This window comes from Aplysia californica, unplaced genomic scaffold (genome assembly GCF_000002075.1).
Source record: "Aplysia californica isolate F4 #8 unplaced genomic scaffold, AplCal3.0 scaffold00698, whole genome shotgun sequence".
In the NCBI taxonomy this organism is placed as follows: Eukaryota; Metazoa; Mollusca; class Gastropoda; order Aplysiida; family Aplysiidae; genus Aplysia; species Aplysia californica.
This window is the reverse complement of record NW_004797968.1, coordinates 123,274-139,801: the sequence shown is the minus strand read 5'-3', so window position 1 is coordinate 139,801 and position 16,528 is coordinate 123,274. Positions and strand designations below refer to the sequence as shown.

General features: G+C 39.1%; 1 protein-coding gene across 2 annotated transcripts in view; it reads left to right on the top strand.

Moving 5' to 3' along the window:
• The window catches only part of LOC101862450 (polycystin-1), a gene marked incomplete at its 5' end in the record, with an annotated part of 80,357 nt that overhangs the window by 27,423 nt on the left and 36,406 nt on the right, over nucleotides 1–16,528 (top strand). For both annotated transcript variants that reach the window (XM_035972452.1, XM_035972451.1), the window contains 8 exon segments: nucleotides 2,068–2,279; nucleotides 4,004–6,239; nucleotides 7,901–10,389; nucleotides 11,933–12,120; nucleotides 12,916–13,024; nucleotides 14,000–14,137; nucleotides 14,609–14,764; nucleotides 16,026–16,277. In XM_035972452.1, coding sequence (XP_035828345.1) covers nucleotides 2,068–2,279; nucleotides 4,004–6,239; nucleotides 7,901–10,389; nucleotides 11,933–12,120; nucleotides 12,916–13,024; nucleotides 14,000–14,137; nucleotides 14,609–14,764; nucleotides 16,026–16,277 — 5,780 coding nt within the window.

The following is a 16,528-nucleotide window of genomic DNA, read 5'->3' as shown; positions in this document are numbered from 1 at the left end:
GGGGAAATACTTTTCCTATTCCTTCAGCTTAAAAAATGCTTTTGATTTGATTGACTTCTGTTATTACGAGGGACCTCCAGAAAGTAAGTACCATTTTAAAATAATTAAAAAAGAAATAATTTTCCCAATCAAAACAATTTATTTTTGAATACCTCATACATATAATATATATGACAACTTCTCCACGTAGTCACCAGAACTGTTGAGGCATTTGTCATAGCGTGAAACGAGCTTCTGAATGCCCGCATCGTAGAAAGCTGCCGCCTGCAATATCAGCCAATGTCCAGTCTCTCCTTTGAGATCAGCGTCTGAGTTGAAGTCCTGCCCGCCCAAAAACCTTTTCAAATGCAGGAACAGATGAAAGTCACTCAAAGCCAGGTCTGGGCTGTACGATGGGTGCTTCAGCTGTTCCCATCCGAAGGAGGCAATCAGGTTTTGGGTCTGTGCAGACTTGTGAGGAGTTGTATTGTCATGAAGCAGAACAACGACGTCGCTAAGCATTCTGTGTCTTTTGTTTGAATCTCTACACAGTTTTTTAAAATATGGTGCGGTTCACATCAGAGTTAATTGTCATTCCATTTCTCCAAAATTCTACTAAAAGAACTTCTTTCCTGTCCCAAAATGCTGTACACATGACTTTTTTTCCTGACGCGGCCTGCGTAGATTGATTCAAATAAAAGGCGTGGAATGCTTAGCGACGTCGTTGTTCTGCTTCATGACGATGCAACTCCTCACTAGTCTGCACAGACCCAAAACCTGATCGCCACCTTTGGATGGGAACAGTTGAAGCACCCATCGTACTGCCCAGACCTGGCTCCGAGTGACTTTTATCTGTTCCTGCTTTTTAAAAAAGTTTTTGGGCGGGCAGGACTTCAACTCAGACGCTGATCTCAAAGGAGAGACTGGACATTGGCTGACATTGTAGGTGGCAGCTTTCCACGATGAGGGCATTCAGAAGCGCATCCCACGCTACGACAAATGCCTCAACAGTTCTGCCGACTACGTGGACAAGTATTCATATATATGAGGTATTAAAAAATAAATTGTTTTGATTGGGAAAATCTTTTCTTTTATAAATTTTTTAAAACGGTACTTACTTTCTGGACTTCCCTTGTAGCTAATTAAATTTTCTTCCATTTCTTTCATAATATTTGAAGTCTGCTCCAGGCTTAAATCAATCTCTTTATATGCTTATACATTGTCTATTGTAAGAGATAAGTTCACACATGTGACAAACATTGAATTAAAAAAAGTAACAAAGTACTCAAGGAATCTGAGGAAAAAAGTCTTGATTTAAAATGTGAGTAGATGTACAAATTTCAAAACTGTTGCTACTTGAGCTGCGTTTACCTTTTGAGAATTGCTTAGATATATATATCTAGTCAACATTATGCACTACATTCTAAGGAAACGTAATGTAAAATAAAAATCTAACAATGTTTCTACATTCCTATTGTTTTTCAAACTGTAGCTCACAGGCTAAAACGAAAATTACACATCTACTTCTGATGAAAGATTCAGACAAGTCATGCTTATTTTGCTCACAATTTGAATATTAGTTGAACATGATATCAATTACATTGTCCTTTGTTTTGAAAAATATAATTTTATTATGATTTAATATGTAATGATTTTTTAAAAACTTCCAGGGAGTCACCATTTTCCCAGGAGCCTTCATGCCCTTCTTGTTCTGACTTCAGTTTGAATTAAGGTCACATATGGTCTCTCATTCTCAGAAATGGGTATTGCATATAAGGATTTGACAGAAATAATGGTCCTGACATGAAAGATCTCAGTTTCACTAAACAAATAACCTCATTTTCTATTGGGCATTCCTCGCTTTCATAGTACATGTACATGCAATTCTTTCGCAAAGTTTTGGTCTGCATTTCATGTGAACATATTGTTCAAATTTTATAATAATTTTTCCCTTTTTGCTGCACATGCATTTCTTTTTTGTCCTTGTTTCTCTTGACCCTCTGTGTCCTCTTTTCCACACACTTATGTGTGTTCATTTCAATATTTCTCTGCATTTCTGTTTAACTGTTTTTTCTCTGTCCAATGAAGGCTGCTCCAGTCAGAGTCCCCTGTACACCTGTGTGAGCAGCCAGGGCAGTCCATGCTCATCCAGCACCTGCCCACAGGGCCAGTACTTCTGCCTTCTGACCAGAACGTGCTTGACCACAGGTCAGCCCTGCACCTGTGCTGGTCTCGACCCAACAACTATCACTGCAGATTGTCAAGCACTTTCTCTGGATGCCAGTACTTCCAAATTCACGGTATGGATATTCTATGAATATACTTTTTTCTGACGCCCACAATTCTTTTTTCTCCTTTTTCCACTGTCCCCATTTTCCCTATAGATGCTTTCAGGTTAGAATTAGTGATACTTATTAAAATAGGCTTGTTGAAAAGTAACATTATTCCTTTAAATAGGAGCAACCATCTTTATCTGGCACTAGTATCTTGAGGTGTTGTGTTGTCATAAAAATATTGTTATAAAGCCTATCATATGTAAATGGACAGAGGCTTTCTTTTGTAACATGAGCCATGTTGTAGTTTGGGTGCACTGATGAGAAATGAAATTTGACCCAGCTTTTGTTTCATTTTGCAAGTCTTATGAAGATCTCTAATGCCAAACTAGATTGTGGAACAGATTTAGCAAAAGGTGTTTAGGGGGGGGGGGGGGGGGGAGGAGGAAGAAGGAGCTGCAGAAGTTCTATTCACAACATTCGAGAAAAAGAGGTTTTTTGGTCAGCATAACCTATAAAAAATAGCGTTCTTCCGAAACTTGAATTCAGATTTATTAAAAAACAAGTCACAGTTTCACTGTGATTTTCTTACTCAACTGATCAGGGTTTCGATTTAGCAAATAAACAAATTTGGTGCCAAAATTAAAAAAAGGGTTTTGTCAGCTTACAGCAGAGCTCCCTTGTTTAGTTTGAAAATGATTTTTGACGCTTTAGTTCTCTCTGGTGGACTGACTTTTCTGCAAATATCTTAATCTTTTTGTGAGGGTTTTAATACAGGATAAAGAATAAAGAGGATCAGCTGGATGGTTTTAGAGCTTTGAATTGAAGACAGAAGGCGCCATAATGAAGTAAATCATAATTGAATAAGATATTAATATTACAAAAGCAGAAAAAAGAAATTGGGACAAGTGCAGTTACAACAGATTTTTCAGTCACTAGTGCATTCAAGCCAACAATATAGCACCTTTGTCCTAGCCATGAATAATAAGTACGAAAGGAAAGAAAATCAGAAATATTAAGAACCACCTTCTCTAAGAAAATGTATAAGTAGACATACAGACTTCAACATAAGATAAGGACCACTTGCAAACACTCTGAGTTGTCTTCTTGGGTCGACCTGCACATGGGCGTTCTTGGACTGATCCTGTGGCTTGATGGTGCCTCCTCAAGCGGACAATGACAGAGTGTGACACTGCAAGTCTTCAGGCAACTTCTCAGGCCCCAACTCCATCCTGCAGCCGTGCCATAACCCTGGCACCATCAAAGTCTCTCAGCTTTCGTCTTAGTGGCATGTTGATGCGATAATGGATTGTGAGCAAATGGAGGTTTATATTACTACCAAAGTGAGCACAGTTCGAGACCGTACGTCCTTTTTTATGACGTGCTCCAGAAATTTTAACTGAGGAATGTCCGTGGTGTCGCACACAAGTCGATAAAAAACAGAAAATTTGGCTAAAACTCCCTGAGGATTTCTGTGCTACACGTGGTGGTTTTGCTCCTTTAGGAAGCTTTGCAGTATGCATTGGTAACCCATTAACACTTTCAGAACCCAAAAAATTGAAACATTCCTTACTGTCCTTTTTTCGGGCTGTCTGTCAAGGTGGTCCTTAACTTATGTTGAAGTCTGTAGAATGTGTTCCTCTGATGTTTTTTCATTTAATTATATGGGTATGCTTTGCGATATGTTTTTGAGCAAGGAGTATGTATCCATGCTGACTAATTTTCTCTTCCTTTTTTTCTTTTCCATTCAGCTAATTCATTCCTGGGCAGTAACCATCCCAGCCCACACGACCCTGATTAGCTTCAGCCCTCCTCCATTTGAGGAAGTGCAGATTGGAGACGTTTTGGGGTTCCAGTCTGAGCAAGATGGTTTTGTCTCATGTCAGGCTCCGTCGACATCAGTGTGGTCTCAGGCAGTGTTCAGAACTGGCAGGACAGCTTGGGCAAGTTTAGGAGATACGGTCGACCCTCACACACAGTCGGTGCTCGTTGCTGACTCAGTTTGTGGGGTCAGTCTTTCATATGTGACTCAGAGCCAGCAAAGTTCCAGCGACATCCTAGGTTATCTCACTGAGCCTGGGGAGTACGCTTTCACATTGGACTTTCTAGACTTATCCTCATCCACCATCAACTCCCAAACCTGCACAGTGACAGCTTTAGACTCTGTTGATGGTCTCCTGTGGGTGGGACCAGATATTTCTGGAACTAACTCTATGCTTCTTGGATCTAGCACTGAATCCTTGAATATCTCTATCAGTGTAGAGGCTGGCACTCCTCAGGATCTCACAATCAAAGTTCTCAGAGGGTCTGATCTAGAAATTTCTTGGACTGTACATGGCACTGTGAGTTCTGGTACCTTCTCCAGTTCTTGCCCTGTGAGCCTGGCTTCTAGTAATAGTTTCTGTCAAGATGGAAGCAGTTTCTTGTCAGATCCTTTCTCAAGCTTGTCTAGCACTTTCAGATCCCTATCTCAGACTGGAAGCACCTCGGTCATGGCGCAAGTGTCTAACACAGTCAGTTCAAAAACATTGTTTGTTGAAGTGCAGGCATATTTGAGAATCACTGGCCTGGAGTTTTATCATGACAATTGTCAGAATCGCTCAAACTGTGAAGTCAGAGTGGAAATTGGAGTAGCTCAGATATGTCGTACAACATTCACAGCTGGAGATTATGTGACTGTGGCTTATACAGAGAATGGTGTAGCCATAACTTCCACACAGCCTGATCAGTTGGTAATATCTAGAACCTTCCTGCAGGCTGGAACTTATGTTTTGCAAGTGACAGCTACAAACATTCTGGGTAATGAGACAGCGGATTTGACAGTTCATGCCTTTATCAAGGCCAATTTTCAGTATCTCATCTTCACTACCACACTACCAAGAGCTGAAGTTAATGTTCCTCAGACAATTAATGCGGAAGCTAAGCTAACGAAAGATGCCTACTACAAAGCTGTGTGGTCATTTGGGAGTGAGACGTTTTCCTTTCCACTTGTTGCAGCAAAGGGAGAAATTATCCGCCCTAGCGCCCCTAAGACATTCAATGCCACTGGAAACATAACTGTCTCTCTCGTTTTAGAGGATGTGTTTGGTAATAGTCTATCTCAGTCCTTTGAAGTAGAAGTATACAAGAGAATAAACTCTGTGCAGCTGACCCCATCGACATCCTACCCATCTACTACCAGTCCATTCATCCTGCTGATTCAAATTAACAATTCCACTGCTGGAGATACCACCCACTTTGGTGTCATGAACTTTACGCTAGACCTCGGGGATGGAAGTCCCATCATGTCTTGGATAAGTATGTCCCCAGTCCTAGAAAAAGAATGTGAGATCACCACTGAAGGAGTTTTTACAATTACGCTGACCGTGTTTTCTGACCTAATCCCAGGGAATGTGCTTACCACAACGGCATCTGTAAAGACTGAAGATGGAATAGCTGGTTTAAAGTTAACTTATGATGGGCCAAAACACGTCAGCGAGTCTATTACTTTCTTTGCCAACCATAGCGCCGGCTCAGATATGACGTACTTAATCCAGTTTGGAGATTCATACAACCAAACCAGTACATCTCCCAGTTTCACATACCAGTATGCTGCTGCAGGGGTCTACGAGGCTATTCTCTACGCTTCTAATGCTGTGAGTAGTCTTACCGCACGCCTGAGGCTGTATGCATATGATGAAGACCTGCTCCAGATCCTTGAACTTAATTCAAAGACTTATGTGGAAGCTAACAAGTCTGTAACTGTCAGAACTGATGTTGCTGCAGAATCCCCTCAGGCTCTAGACTACAACTGGTCTTTTGGGAATGGAGAGACTGTCAATGGCACTGGCAGGGACTCGGCTTCAACTGTCTTCAGCCAGATTGGCCTCTACACCATCACGTTGACTGTGAGCAATGTCACAAAAGGAACATCTGATGTCAAGTCCAAAGATGTCTTCGTTGAACAGAAGATAGAAGACTTGAATGTTACTTACAACAACCCAGTCTGTAAGTATCTTGTTTTTCAGTTAAATTGAGCCTGAGGTATATTTGGTAGTGAGATGTCAATTTTTTGTTACCTTATTTCTTAGGTATTTTCTTAGTGTACTGAAGTTCAGGGACAGTTGTTTACAATAAATCTTTTAGAGTTCTAGGCTTTTAAGGATTCCTTGAGCTAAAACACTATTGTCTATTGTCATTACCTTTCCCTTTGTAAATGGAAAGAAAGGTTGATCCAGGCTTTTTCTTTGATTCCTTTTACTGTATGTTACTATTTGTTTTTCATTTTAAAATATGTATGAAGACAATTATTTAATGAGATTTTTTTATTTCACATCTGAAAAAGATGGTAAGATTATCGAATACAGTGCTACAAATTCAGTTATTTTACTCTACTAGGACTGTTGTTTTTTTAGCTTTGTTGTCTTCTTTTAAACTTCCAGGATAAAGTCCATAACCTTTTTTGGTAAAACATTTTTACATTTTTCTTTTGAAATCAGCTCTTCAGGAGAAAATTACAGGAGTAAGAAAAACACAAGTAGATGACCTATGCATGTTTTGATTACTGTTGACAATAGTTGTCTTTGGTTTGTGAAAGTATTGTGAAGGTCACAGTTGCCATGGTTTTTAGGATACTAAGCATTATTGGTCTGTATTTCTCCCTGTTTGCATTGTTTTTGTAAAGTGAATGACTGATGAGAAATAACTTGTGACTTTTTTTCTGTTGTTCGGGAACCTTATTTGACGATTTTCTTTAAATTGTTCATGGAAACACTATTCTTCATGAAATGGTGCATTTGAATGATAATTATGGGCTTAAAAAACTGCAGCACTGAATGTCCTACAGAGGACTGAGCTAGTTCATGTAATCAAACTGGCCGCAGGAGTTAAAAAAATAATATTTTGATCCTTATCAGGGATGCATGAGAAGAAGCACTTTATTTTGAAAAAATCATTTATCCTGCCCATTGTCAGTTACTGAAAGCAGCATGCGTTTCTTTCTACACTCTTTCTTTCCCTTTTTAGTCTTTGCTCTCCAATTATATTTCATCGGAGTCCGTGAAGAATATATTTTCTGTTTTGTATTTCTTGTTGCACTGCATCTTCAAACTGATCACAGTGTTGTGGACTGTTATAATTGCTATAAAATCCTATTTGTCATACATCATTTCAGATTTTTATTAATAATGTCAAGTCACTAACTTTGAAATATGCATACAAGTGTTTGTTAGTGAATTAGGTGTTAATGAAGAAACTGAATCCTGTCAAATTTTAGCTCAGGGACCCAGTAAATGAATAACAGAAATAATAATCTATAAATAAAAGGGGAAAAATCTTACCACTAATGACAATTTCATTCTAACATTCAGAGAATTTTATATTTTAATAGGCATGACAATGATGAACTTGATACAGGTATCTTTGCTGTTAGTAATATTGATAATGGCAATGAAATGATAGAAAATAGTACCTGTACTTATACTTTTTTATTTTGATATCTTGTTTCCATTATCATTTTTTAAAATATTTTTATTTTCATGAATTTTATTAATATCACTCAATATGGTATTTTGAAAGTAAACAAGTATCCAATGGATGTTTGTGACTGAAAAAGTGTTACTCAAAAGAATGATTTAAACTTACTTTAGTTTTATTGTTATTGTCCACAGCTCTCCCAAGTCCAACTTCAACTGTTTTTGCCGTTTTCACTGCCACTATTGGCTCAGGGTCAAATCTGAGCTACACATGGCAAGTAGACTCCACCAAAGATGTTAGCACAGAGAATGTTCTGAACTTCACCGTGCCCAGTGCAGGAATTTATTCTGTCAAAATCAAAGTCTCCAATGATTTAAACAGAATTGTGAAGAGGATGGAATTTGTTGCTATGGAAATCATCACAGGGTTGTCCATCAATTGCATTACGTGTTCACTTGATGTGTATGCTGCTACTGGTGTAAGAATGGCTTTTGAAGCCTCACTAGTTTATGGAAGTCATGAAAATTACACTTGGAGTTTCACTGGGTTACCAATATTACTGCTAGGTTCATCTGCTAGTTTTATATACAGCACACCTGGAACCTACAGTGTGACCCTTGTGTCCCAAAATAATGTCAGTAACAGTGCAGTCACAGCCGATATAACAGCACAGGATGTGGTGGGCAGTGTGACAATTTCACAAACTTCCTCACCAGTGAAAATCAATGATGTTGTGACTTTGAGCGCGTCTGTATCTTCTGGGACAAATGTCGCTTTATCTTGGATGTGTGGCAGCAGCAATATTGGGACAACTTCAACAATAGTGCATTCCTTCAACAGCTCTGGGTACCATACGTGCACTGTAAATGCATCAAATTATGTGTCATATGTGATAAAGAGTCATGATGTGCCTATTTTAGATGAAATTTCAAGTGTAGCTGTTAACCATTCTCTAGTGGGTGGTTCGTCTTCTGTTTATTATGCTGCTTTGAACAAATGGTATGACTTTTTTGCTGTATCTAATACAGCGTTCCTGGTGGACTATGAGTGGAAAGTGATGCGATCTGGACTGTCTTTGAGAACAGGCAGAGGTCAAAAGTTCTCATACTCTTTTTCAGTAACAGCTCAGTATGAGCTACAGCTCAAGGCCTCCAATGATATCAGCAGCCAAGAAACATCCATAACCCTGGAATTAATGGAGGAAATTCGCAGTGTTTCCCTCCGTTCTGATAAACAATCCCCACTGTTAGCGGGCATTGATATCACTTTCTTTGTGATTAGCTTTGCAGGCTCTAATTTGGACTTTGAGTGGCATATCAATGGAACACTGATCAACAGTGGTAGCAATCAGTATTTGGGGTATCGCTTCACAAATGCCGGTCAGTCTTCTGTCCAGGTAAAAGTTTCAAATATGCTGGGATCCGTGACTAAAGAGATTGTAATGACTACCTTGAACCCAGTATCAAATACCACCATTTACTTTGGACAGCATGGTGTATTTTGGCATTCTCCTTTCATTGCTGAAGGAACTTCCGTGAATGTCTCCTGTGCTTATTTGACGGGAAGTGATGTCGAGTTTGAGTGGACAGTAAAACAGTTAGCTACGGGAAGAACAATAACTTTTGATACCCCTGTTGTCCCTTTCACGTTTATGGAAATCGGATTTTATGAGATAACTGTGAATGCAAGCAACCTCTTGAGTTATGAGGAAGGGGCTCTGACTGTTGAGGTTCAAGGTGCTGTTACTGACCTCATGATCAACTTGGATCATCAGCTTGTAGCCACAGGTTCTTCCATTTCATTTGCTTCGGTATTGAACCCAGAAGCCACAAATGTTTCTTACGTGTGGTCAGTAGCTGGGGAAACACTCAGTGCTTTGAGTTTTTCAAGACAGATGTCGGCAGCTGGTGTGTATGTTGTGTTCCTTACGGCACAGAACAATGTATCCAGCGTTACCAAGCAGGAAGTTATCAGAGTACAGGACATCATCACAAACCTGCAGTTTTCCGACTGCTCACTCATAAGAGAAGCTAACACTTCAGTATCTTTGACAGCTGTTGTGGGAACGGGAACAAATGTCACATTTTGGTGGGAAATAGAAGTTGGGAATCAGAACATCAGCCTGAAAGGAAAAATGATTGATTTCCTTTTTCCAGAGGAAGGCATTTATAATGTATACCTTGGGGCAGAAAATGAAGTGAGCACAGACAATTTCACCTGCACAGTGGAGCTGCACTTACCGATAGGCTCATCTGTCACGTTGGAAATCAGCGAACCGAGGACAGACTATATTTTCCAGAACCAAGATGTCACATTTATGGTGGACAATGGCAATCTAGATTTTGCGACTTTCCAATGGAATGTCACAGGAGAACCTGGCTATGTATCTTCATCGAGCCCTTACACCCGTTCCTTCTCAAACATCGGCAACTACACCCTCTTTTTAACCATTTTCAATGGTATCAGCAAAGCTGAACTTTCCATCGAGTTCAATGTCAAGGTCTTCTTGTGCCAACTGCCGGATGTGACTCGTGTAGGTGATGCGAGTCGTTCTGTTCAGAGATCGAGGTCACTAGAGCTTGAAGTGGCCATTAACCCAAACGGATGTACAGAATACTTGGCTGTCCACTCCTGGTCTGTGTACTCACCAACTTGCAGTGGACACGCGAACCAGACGGAAATGGTAAGTACTTGTCTTTTTCTTTTCATTAACTGTTGTAATGTAGATTTTTATCTGCATTTAAGAGATGGGACCAATTTGTGCCCTCAAAGAAGCACTGTACGGATGTAGTCTAAAATTTTCACCTTGCACAAAAGTTCCCCCTCAATTTAAGTTGTAGAACAGCTGTATTGTTTGCTGTGTGTACTGTCATTGTATGGGAGTATTCATTGATATTCTTTCCATATTTTTTTAAAAATTCAATACTGCTATCTCTTATTCTTAGTCAGAAACATGGCTTCTTTTTGTGATACTGCTGTCTATCACATTGGTTCCCAATTTTACACATGTGCCTTTCTACTTAAAATATGTGAAACCATAATCTTCTTTTCACTGGACTATTATGAATTTAGTCTGATTTATCTAGCCTTTGTAAAAGACAGTTAATCTGCTGTTAAAGATAAAGTGCTCATGTGAGCCCTTTTGTTTCGCTGAAATTTGCACACCACGTTTAAGAAGTTTGAATGTTATAATGTATTTTATGCCTAATGTAGTACTTTTAACTGCAGCTATTAGGGTAAAGAACAAGTTTTGTGAATAGAGTCTTGAAAGCTGATTCTGAGTCAAATCTCAAACTAGAGTGACAGAGAAAAGCAAAGAGAAGGCCAAGAAAGCGGAATGCATGGTGATCTCAGAAATTGTCAACATCCCAGATTGCAACTTCAAAAGTAAGAATGAAAGAATAAAACAGGTCAGCAGTTTCAAATGCCGTGTTTGCACCATTACACTAGATGTAAAAAGTGACGGAAATGAATAAAAAGGATTGCAATATCGAAAGAAACTCTCACCATGCTGAAACCTATCCTCTCAAACAGAAATATAACACTGAATACAAAGATGAGAACCTAAAAATGTTTTTGTGGACAATCTTTTTGTATTGATGCTAGAGCTGGACACAGAAAGAAGCCTGGAAGCTGCTGAATAAGGAGGTTACTCAGAATCTCATGGGCAGAGAGGGAAAAAACAGAATGGAAGTGCTTTGAAAGATCCGTCAGAGCCATCTGAAAGAGACAAGTGAGATTCTTTGGCTACATGAATAGTTCAAATGGACTTGAGAAACTGCTGCTATGTGGAAAGATAGGGGGATGGAAAAGCAGAGGAAGACAAGAGAACAACAAACCCATATGGTCAAAACAACTTTTTAACAAATAGCACAATGGGAAAAATCGAGCTGATCAGGAAGATGGACAACATGAAGGAGTTAATTTAAGCAAGAGTTTTACAACACTTGCAACACAATAAGGTCAATTGAGTGCCAAAGAATAGAGGTGTTACAAGAGAGTAACAAACTCACAAGAAAGAAGGAGGAGAAATAAGGACAGCAGATGTTTGATTGGAAAGAAGGAGCGAACCACACCAAAGCACCCGCCAACCACCCACTGCTCCGGACCTGACACCTGAAGAACAAAAAGTACTTCTGATACAAAGAGGTATTTTCAGTTGCACCCCCACCTTGTGAACTGTATTTGGCCAAATTTGCTCATTGTCTGTTGATACTGAATTTCAGGTGGACCTCGGAGCCACAAGTGTGACCAGCCCACATCTTATCATCCAGGCCCGCCAGCTGGAGGTTGGCTCATACTGCGTCAGTTTTGCCACTGGCTACCACTACACTAGTGTGCTGGAGACTGTGGACTATATGGTCAATGTCACAGCCGCTCCCATCAAGGCAGTAATTAAAGGGGGTGATGGAAGGTACCTTTACGTTTTTATTACTTTTGAGTTTTGTGAAAATGTTCATTCTTTTGTGTTCGCGTCGCGGATTTGTCATTGAAAAAGTGATGCCTATTTTTAGGATCCATCTACAATAGGAAGCTGTCACTTTTAGAGAGCCATGGAAATATCCAGAAAAAAAAATCAAAGAAGTACAGTTTTTTGTGAAGGTTGCTTTTGTATCATTCTACACTATGTTCCTTTTCATGTACTTCCATTAAAATTAGTGTCATGATTATTTCTTTTTTGATCTCTATTTTTTTGTAAACAAGGGATAGAAAAAAAAATGAAGCCCAAAGGCACTATTTGTTTTAGCATTTTGTTCGATACACATTATTATTTTCATTTTATCTCTCCTCATCTTCATTTTCTTATGTTTCGAATGTGGTGATTGACATATTTCACTCTGAAATGTTTTTCCTTTCTTAAATTTTCACGTTCAAGCCCATTGTGACATGGTAACTTACAAACATTATCTTTCTTATTGGAGTTCAAGAGTAGAGTCTGATTGAGGTCGAAATTAATTTTCATTTGCTTCATAGAACATTAATCAAAGCCCTGAAGGAAACCAAGTGTTTTGCCAGTATTTTAGTTTAGGGATTCTCTTATTCTTCAACATCAAGAAAGAAAACAAACTTTAAGATAATGTATCTGTATTTCTTAATAAAGTTGCAATTTGATAGATTAAAACATAACTGGTAGTACCTTAGAAGCTGTTATCAATTTCTAAGAAGATTGGTAAGTCTTGTTTTGTTTTGATTGATTATATTTGAACAGGACTATGGCAGCGGGATCAAACCTATGCTTCGATGGAAGTTTGTCTTACGACCCGAATGAGTTACAAGGTTCAAGACCATCACTTCAGTACGAGTGGAAGTGTGAAGCTGTATGTATATTATTATTTCCTAGTTTGTCTTAAAAATACACAAATTAAACTCCCTTTTACATGTAATTCATATATATCTCTTTCCTTCCCCCCCCCCCCCCCCCCAAGCATTTCTTACTCTAAGCTAGAGACGGGCGGAAAGCGCTTTTCTCTTCCCGAGCGAGAAGCCTGAGAAGCTGAACTGCTTCTCGCCGGGACCGGTACCAGTCCCGAGAAGTGCTTCTCGGCTCATGACCTATTTCTCTTCTCGCGCCGTTTGACGAGTAGCTCGCTCAGCGAGAAGGCCGGCCGTGGTCGGGATCTAAACTAGGCTAGCCCTGTTGCGCAGGCGCAAGCGGTGAAGGAAGGTAGGGAGACCTAGGCCTAGGCCCTGATCAACTCCCCACTCGCCTCGTCTCGCCACCCTCTCCCCCCCTTTCAGTTTCAGACACAGAACGGCACGCTGATGGGTGACACTGTCTGCGTGTCATTTCTCGCTGGCTGTGCCGCTCTTTCCGTAGACACCTCTCACTCTCTCACTCTCGTTACTCATTATGTTAAGCCAACGAGAAGTATCACTTCTCAGTACCGGCCAGTAGTTTAGTGGCCGGGAAGTGATGGGAAGGGCATTTCTCGTGAGAAACGGGTACTCTTCTCCTACTCTAAGCCCTTCCCATTTTTTGTACCTAATCTCTTCTTGGTACTGGTTTTTTATTTTTGTTTTTGTTTAAACTTTAAGGCCTATATTTCATTTATAGATGTACATACCATTCTTTCTAAGAATACCATAAATAGTCCATTTTGCTTCTTGCATTATTTTTTAGACATTATTGATTAGTGCCTCAGAAATGATTCTAATGCCAAAGAAAAAAATGGAAAGGAAAAATAATTTTGTTCGACGGAGGAAGTTTTTTTTTTTTCATGTGACTTTCATCATTACAGTCCCGTCTAGCTGTTTGAATGTCTGACCTGTGGTCTTCTGCTGGTCTCTATCAGGTGTCTGCTTTTGGTGGAAGCTGTTTCCCAACCAGCACTGCAAGTCAAGTGTGTTTCACAGGCTTTGGCATTGGCAAATACAATATCAGTCTGACTGTGACTGCTCCAAATCGAGTGGCTGGAAACACAGAACAAAATGTGAGAATTAATGACCACTGTCTTTTTGCTTTAAAATTTTTTTAATTTCTCTTTGTTCATGACTGCAAACTGGTATGGTATATTGACCTAGTCTTACCTTTTGAGTTTTTTAAAATATTTTTTTAATGAAGAGAGTGTCATCTGTATTTTCTTGTGCAGAAATTGAATACTGCTTGCTAGCAAATTTCATGAATGATCTTTCCTGGAGGCATTGTCATTATTGCTCAGTTATCCCTCAAGTCAAGATATTTATCCCCTGGACTAGTCAATAAGATAAGCTTTGCCTTGCATGTGACCTACAAGTAAGTTGTATTGAACATTTACAGCATTAAACTGGTCCTTGGGCACTGTGTACATTCACACTGTCAGAATAAAACAAATGTTTGCCCTTTGTCATAGTTTATTATGTTTGAATATTTGTAATTCTACACTGTTCAGTCAAATGTATTCTTTATCCTCATCCCTGTACAGATTCAAGTGATCCAGACAACAAGCTTCATGCCAATAGCAAGCATTGTGTGTGAATCGTGTGCAACCTTAGAGAACTACAGAGTGAGTGCCAGCCAGCATGTGGCCCTATCAGCAACGTGTGAGAACTGTCAGTGTCAGCCCAGTTTTTCTTGGACGGTCAGTATCTCCAGGTTTTGTCCACTGATGTGTTTTTTTGCTAGATAAGTAAAGATGATGCCTGCTGTCAATTTTGCATTCCTTGAAACAGAATGTATAATTACCAATGATAAATAACTTTTGTTTAGCGCAAATTTCTACTCAACTCTGTGCTCTTAACTCATTTGCTACTTATTATTTTCGGCTTGTGGATGAATTTTTTTCGGGAGGGCGAAATGCGATGATGACTAGTGCGCAGTCCAAAGGTCTTTGGGGCCACAAATTCAAATAAATATCAACTATTATATACCAACATTTTCAGTATGGTTTGTAGAATACATCTGAAATGATTATTTGTGTATGAAAATAAAAAATTAATAATCTTTGTTGAAACTCAAAAAATATGTTTGCACCTAGTCAAATGATACATCAAAATAACCATAAATGAATATAGAACTGGAAATTATTGAAAAGTTTGCAGTTATTTACATACATTCCATAATAATTGTACAGTAGGACCATAACATCCGATATTGAAAGAAATATCTTTTTTATAATCTTGAAAAAAGGACAACATGCATTCTCAAACAGAAAAAAAACCATTCGTATTTACTTGGAATTATTCAGAATTGCATTTGGATTAAACCTATACATGTCTTAAATGGCACTTTTTGTGTAATTTCACCAAAAAGTAGTGATTTTGGGGAGAAAAAATATTTTGACAATTTATTAGATCTAGACCTAGAAGATCTAAAAATCTAGCACTCAAAAATATTGATTCCTCAATAACAGTGCATTGGCAATTTGAGTCGAATAGTATCAATATTATAAAGAAGAGTCCTACATTTCTGTAGTGAGCAAAATAATGATACATTTTGTTGTGTAAAAGTACTAAGACTGGTGTCTGGGCTATAATTTTGGCATCGCGATAAAACAAAGTCGCATAAACTACGAAATCGTGTTTCAAAACTGAATCTAAACTTCCGATTTTCGGTGGAAACGCTTGACCCGGAAGTCTATGTTATGTTTTACCTTTATTTTAACATGGATACGTGGATTGGAATAAAATCTAAGCTAGAATTATAGGTCGGTGCTCGAGCCGTCAGGGGGGGCTTGGCATACGGAAGACACTTTCGCCACGCCGCTGCCCAGGATTAGAAAGCATTTCTTGTGTAATTTTTATGTTTATTACTTTCGAAAATAATTTTTTGGTAGTAAACTTCATAATTTGGTAGTGAAGTTCGTCTCTTGGTATTAAAATGAACCTCTTGTTGTCTTTCAGGTGTATGATGGACTGAACCAGCTGCCGCTGGACAGCTCACAAACATCTACAGGACTGACCAGTCAGAGCTTAGTGCTCCGCCGATGGGGTGCTCTTTCAGACGGTGTTGACTACACGTTCATGGTGTATGTCGAATGCCAGAATGTTTCATCCAATCAAGCGACTGCCTCACTCCTCCTGCCAGCCAATCTGCCCCCATCAGGAGGCTATTGCACCATTTCACCAACACGAATTCTTCCCCTTGAAGAGCAGGTAAGTCAGTTATAGTTACAGTGATGAATCTATCCACTTTATCATGTACATAGACATTTTGGTTCTGTTTCTTGTAGGATTCTAACATTATTTTTATCTTCAAAGAAGCCTCTTTCAGTTTTTCTCTTCACAATGTTTCATGTGAAGACAAAAGATTTTTTTCCCTTTGTGATTATGACTAACTACAAAAAAGATTGCTCCCATTCCTCTCGTCCTTTTGGTTTGTAGCTCTTTCCGCTATTGGTATCATT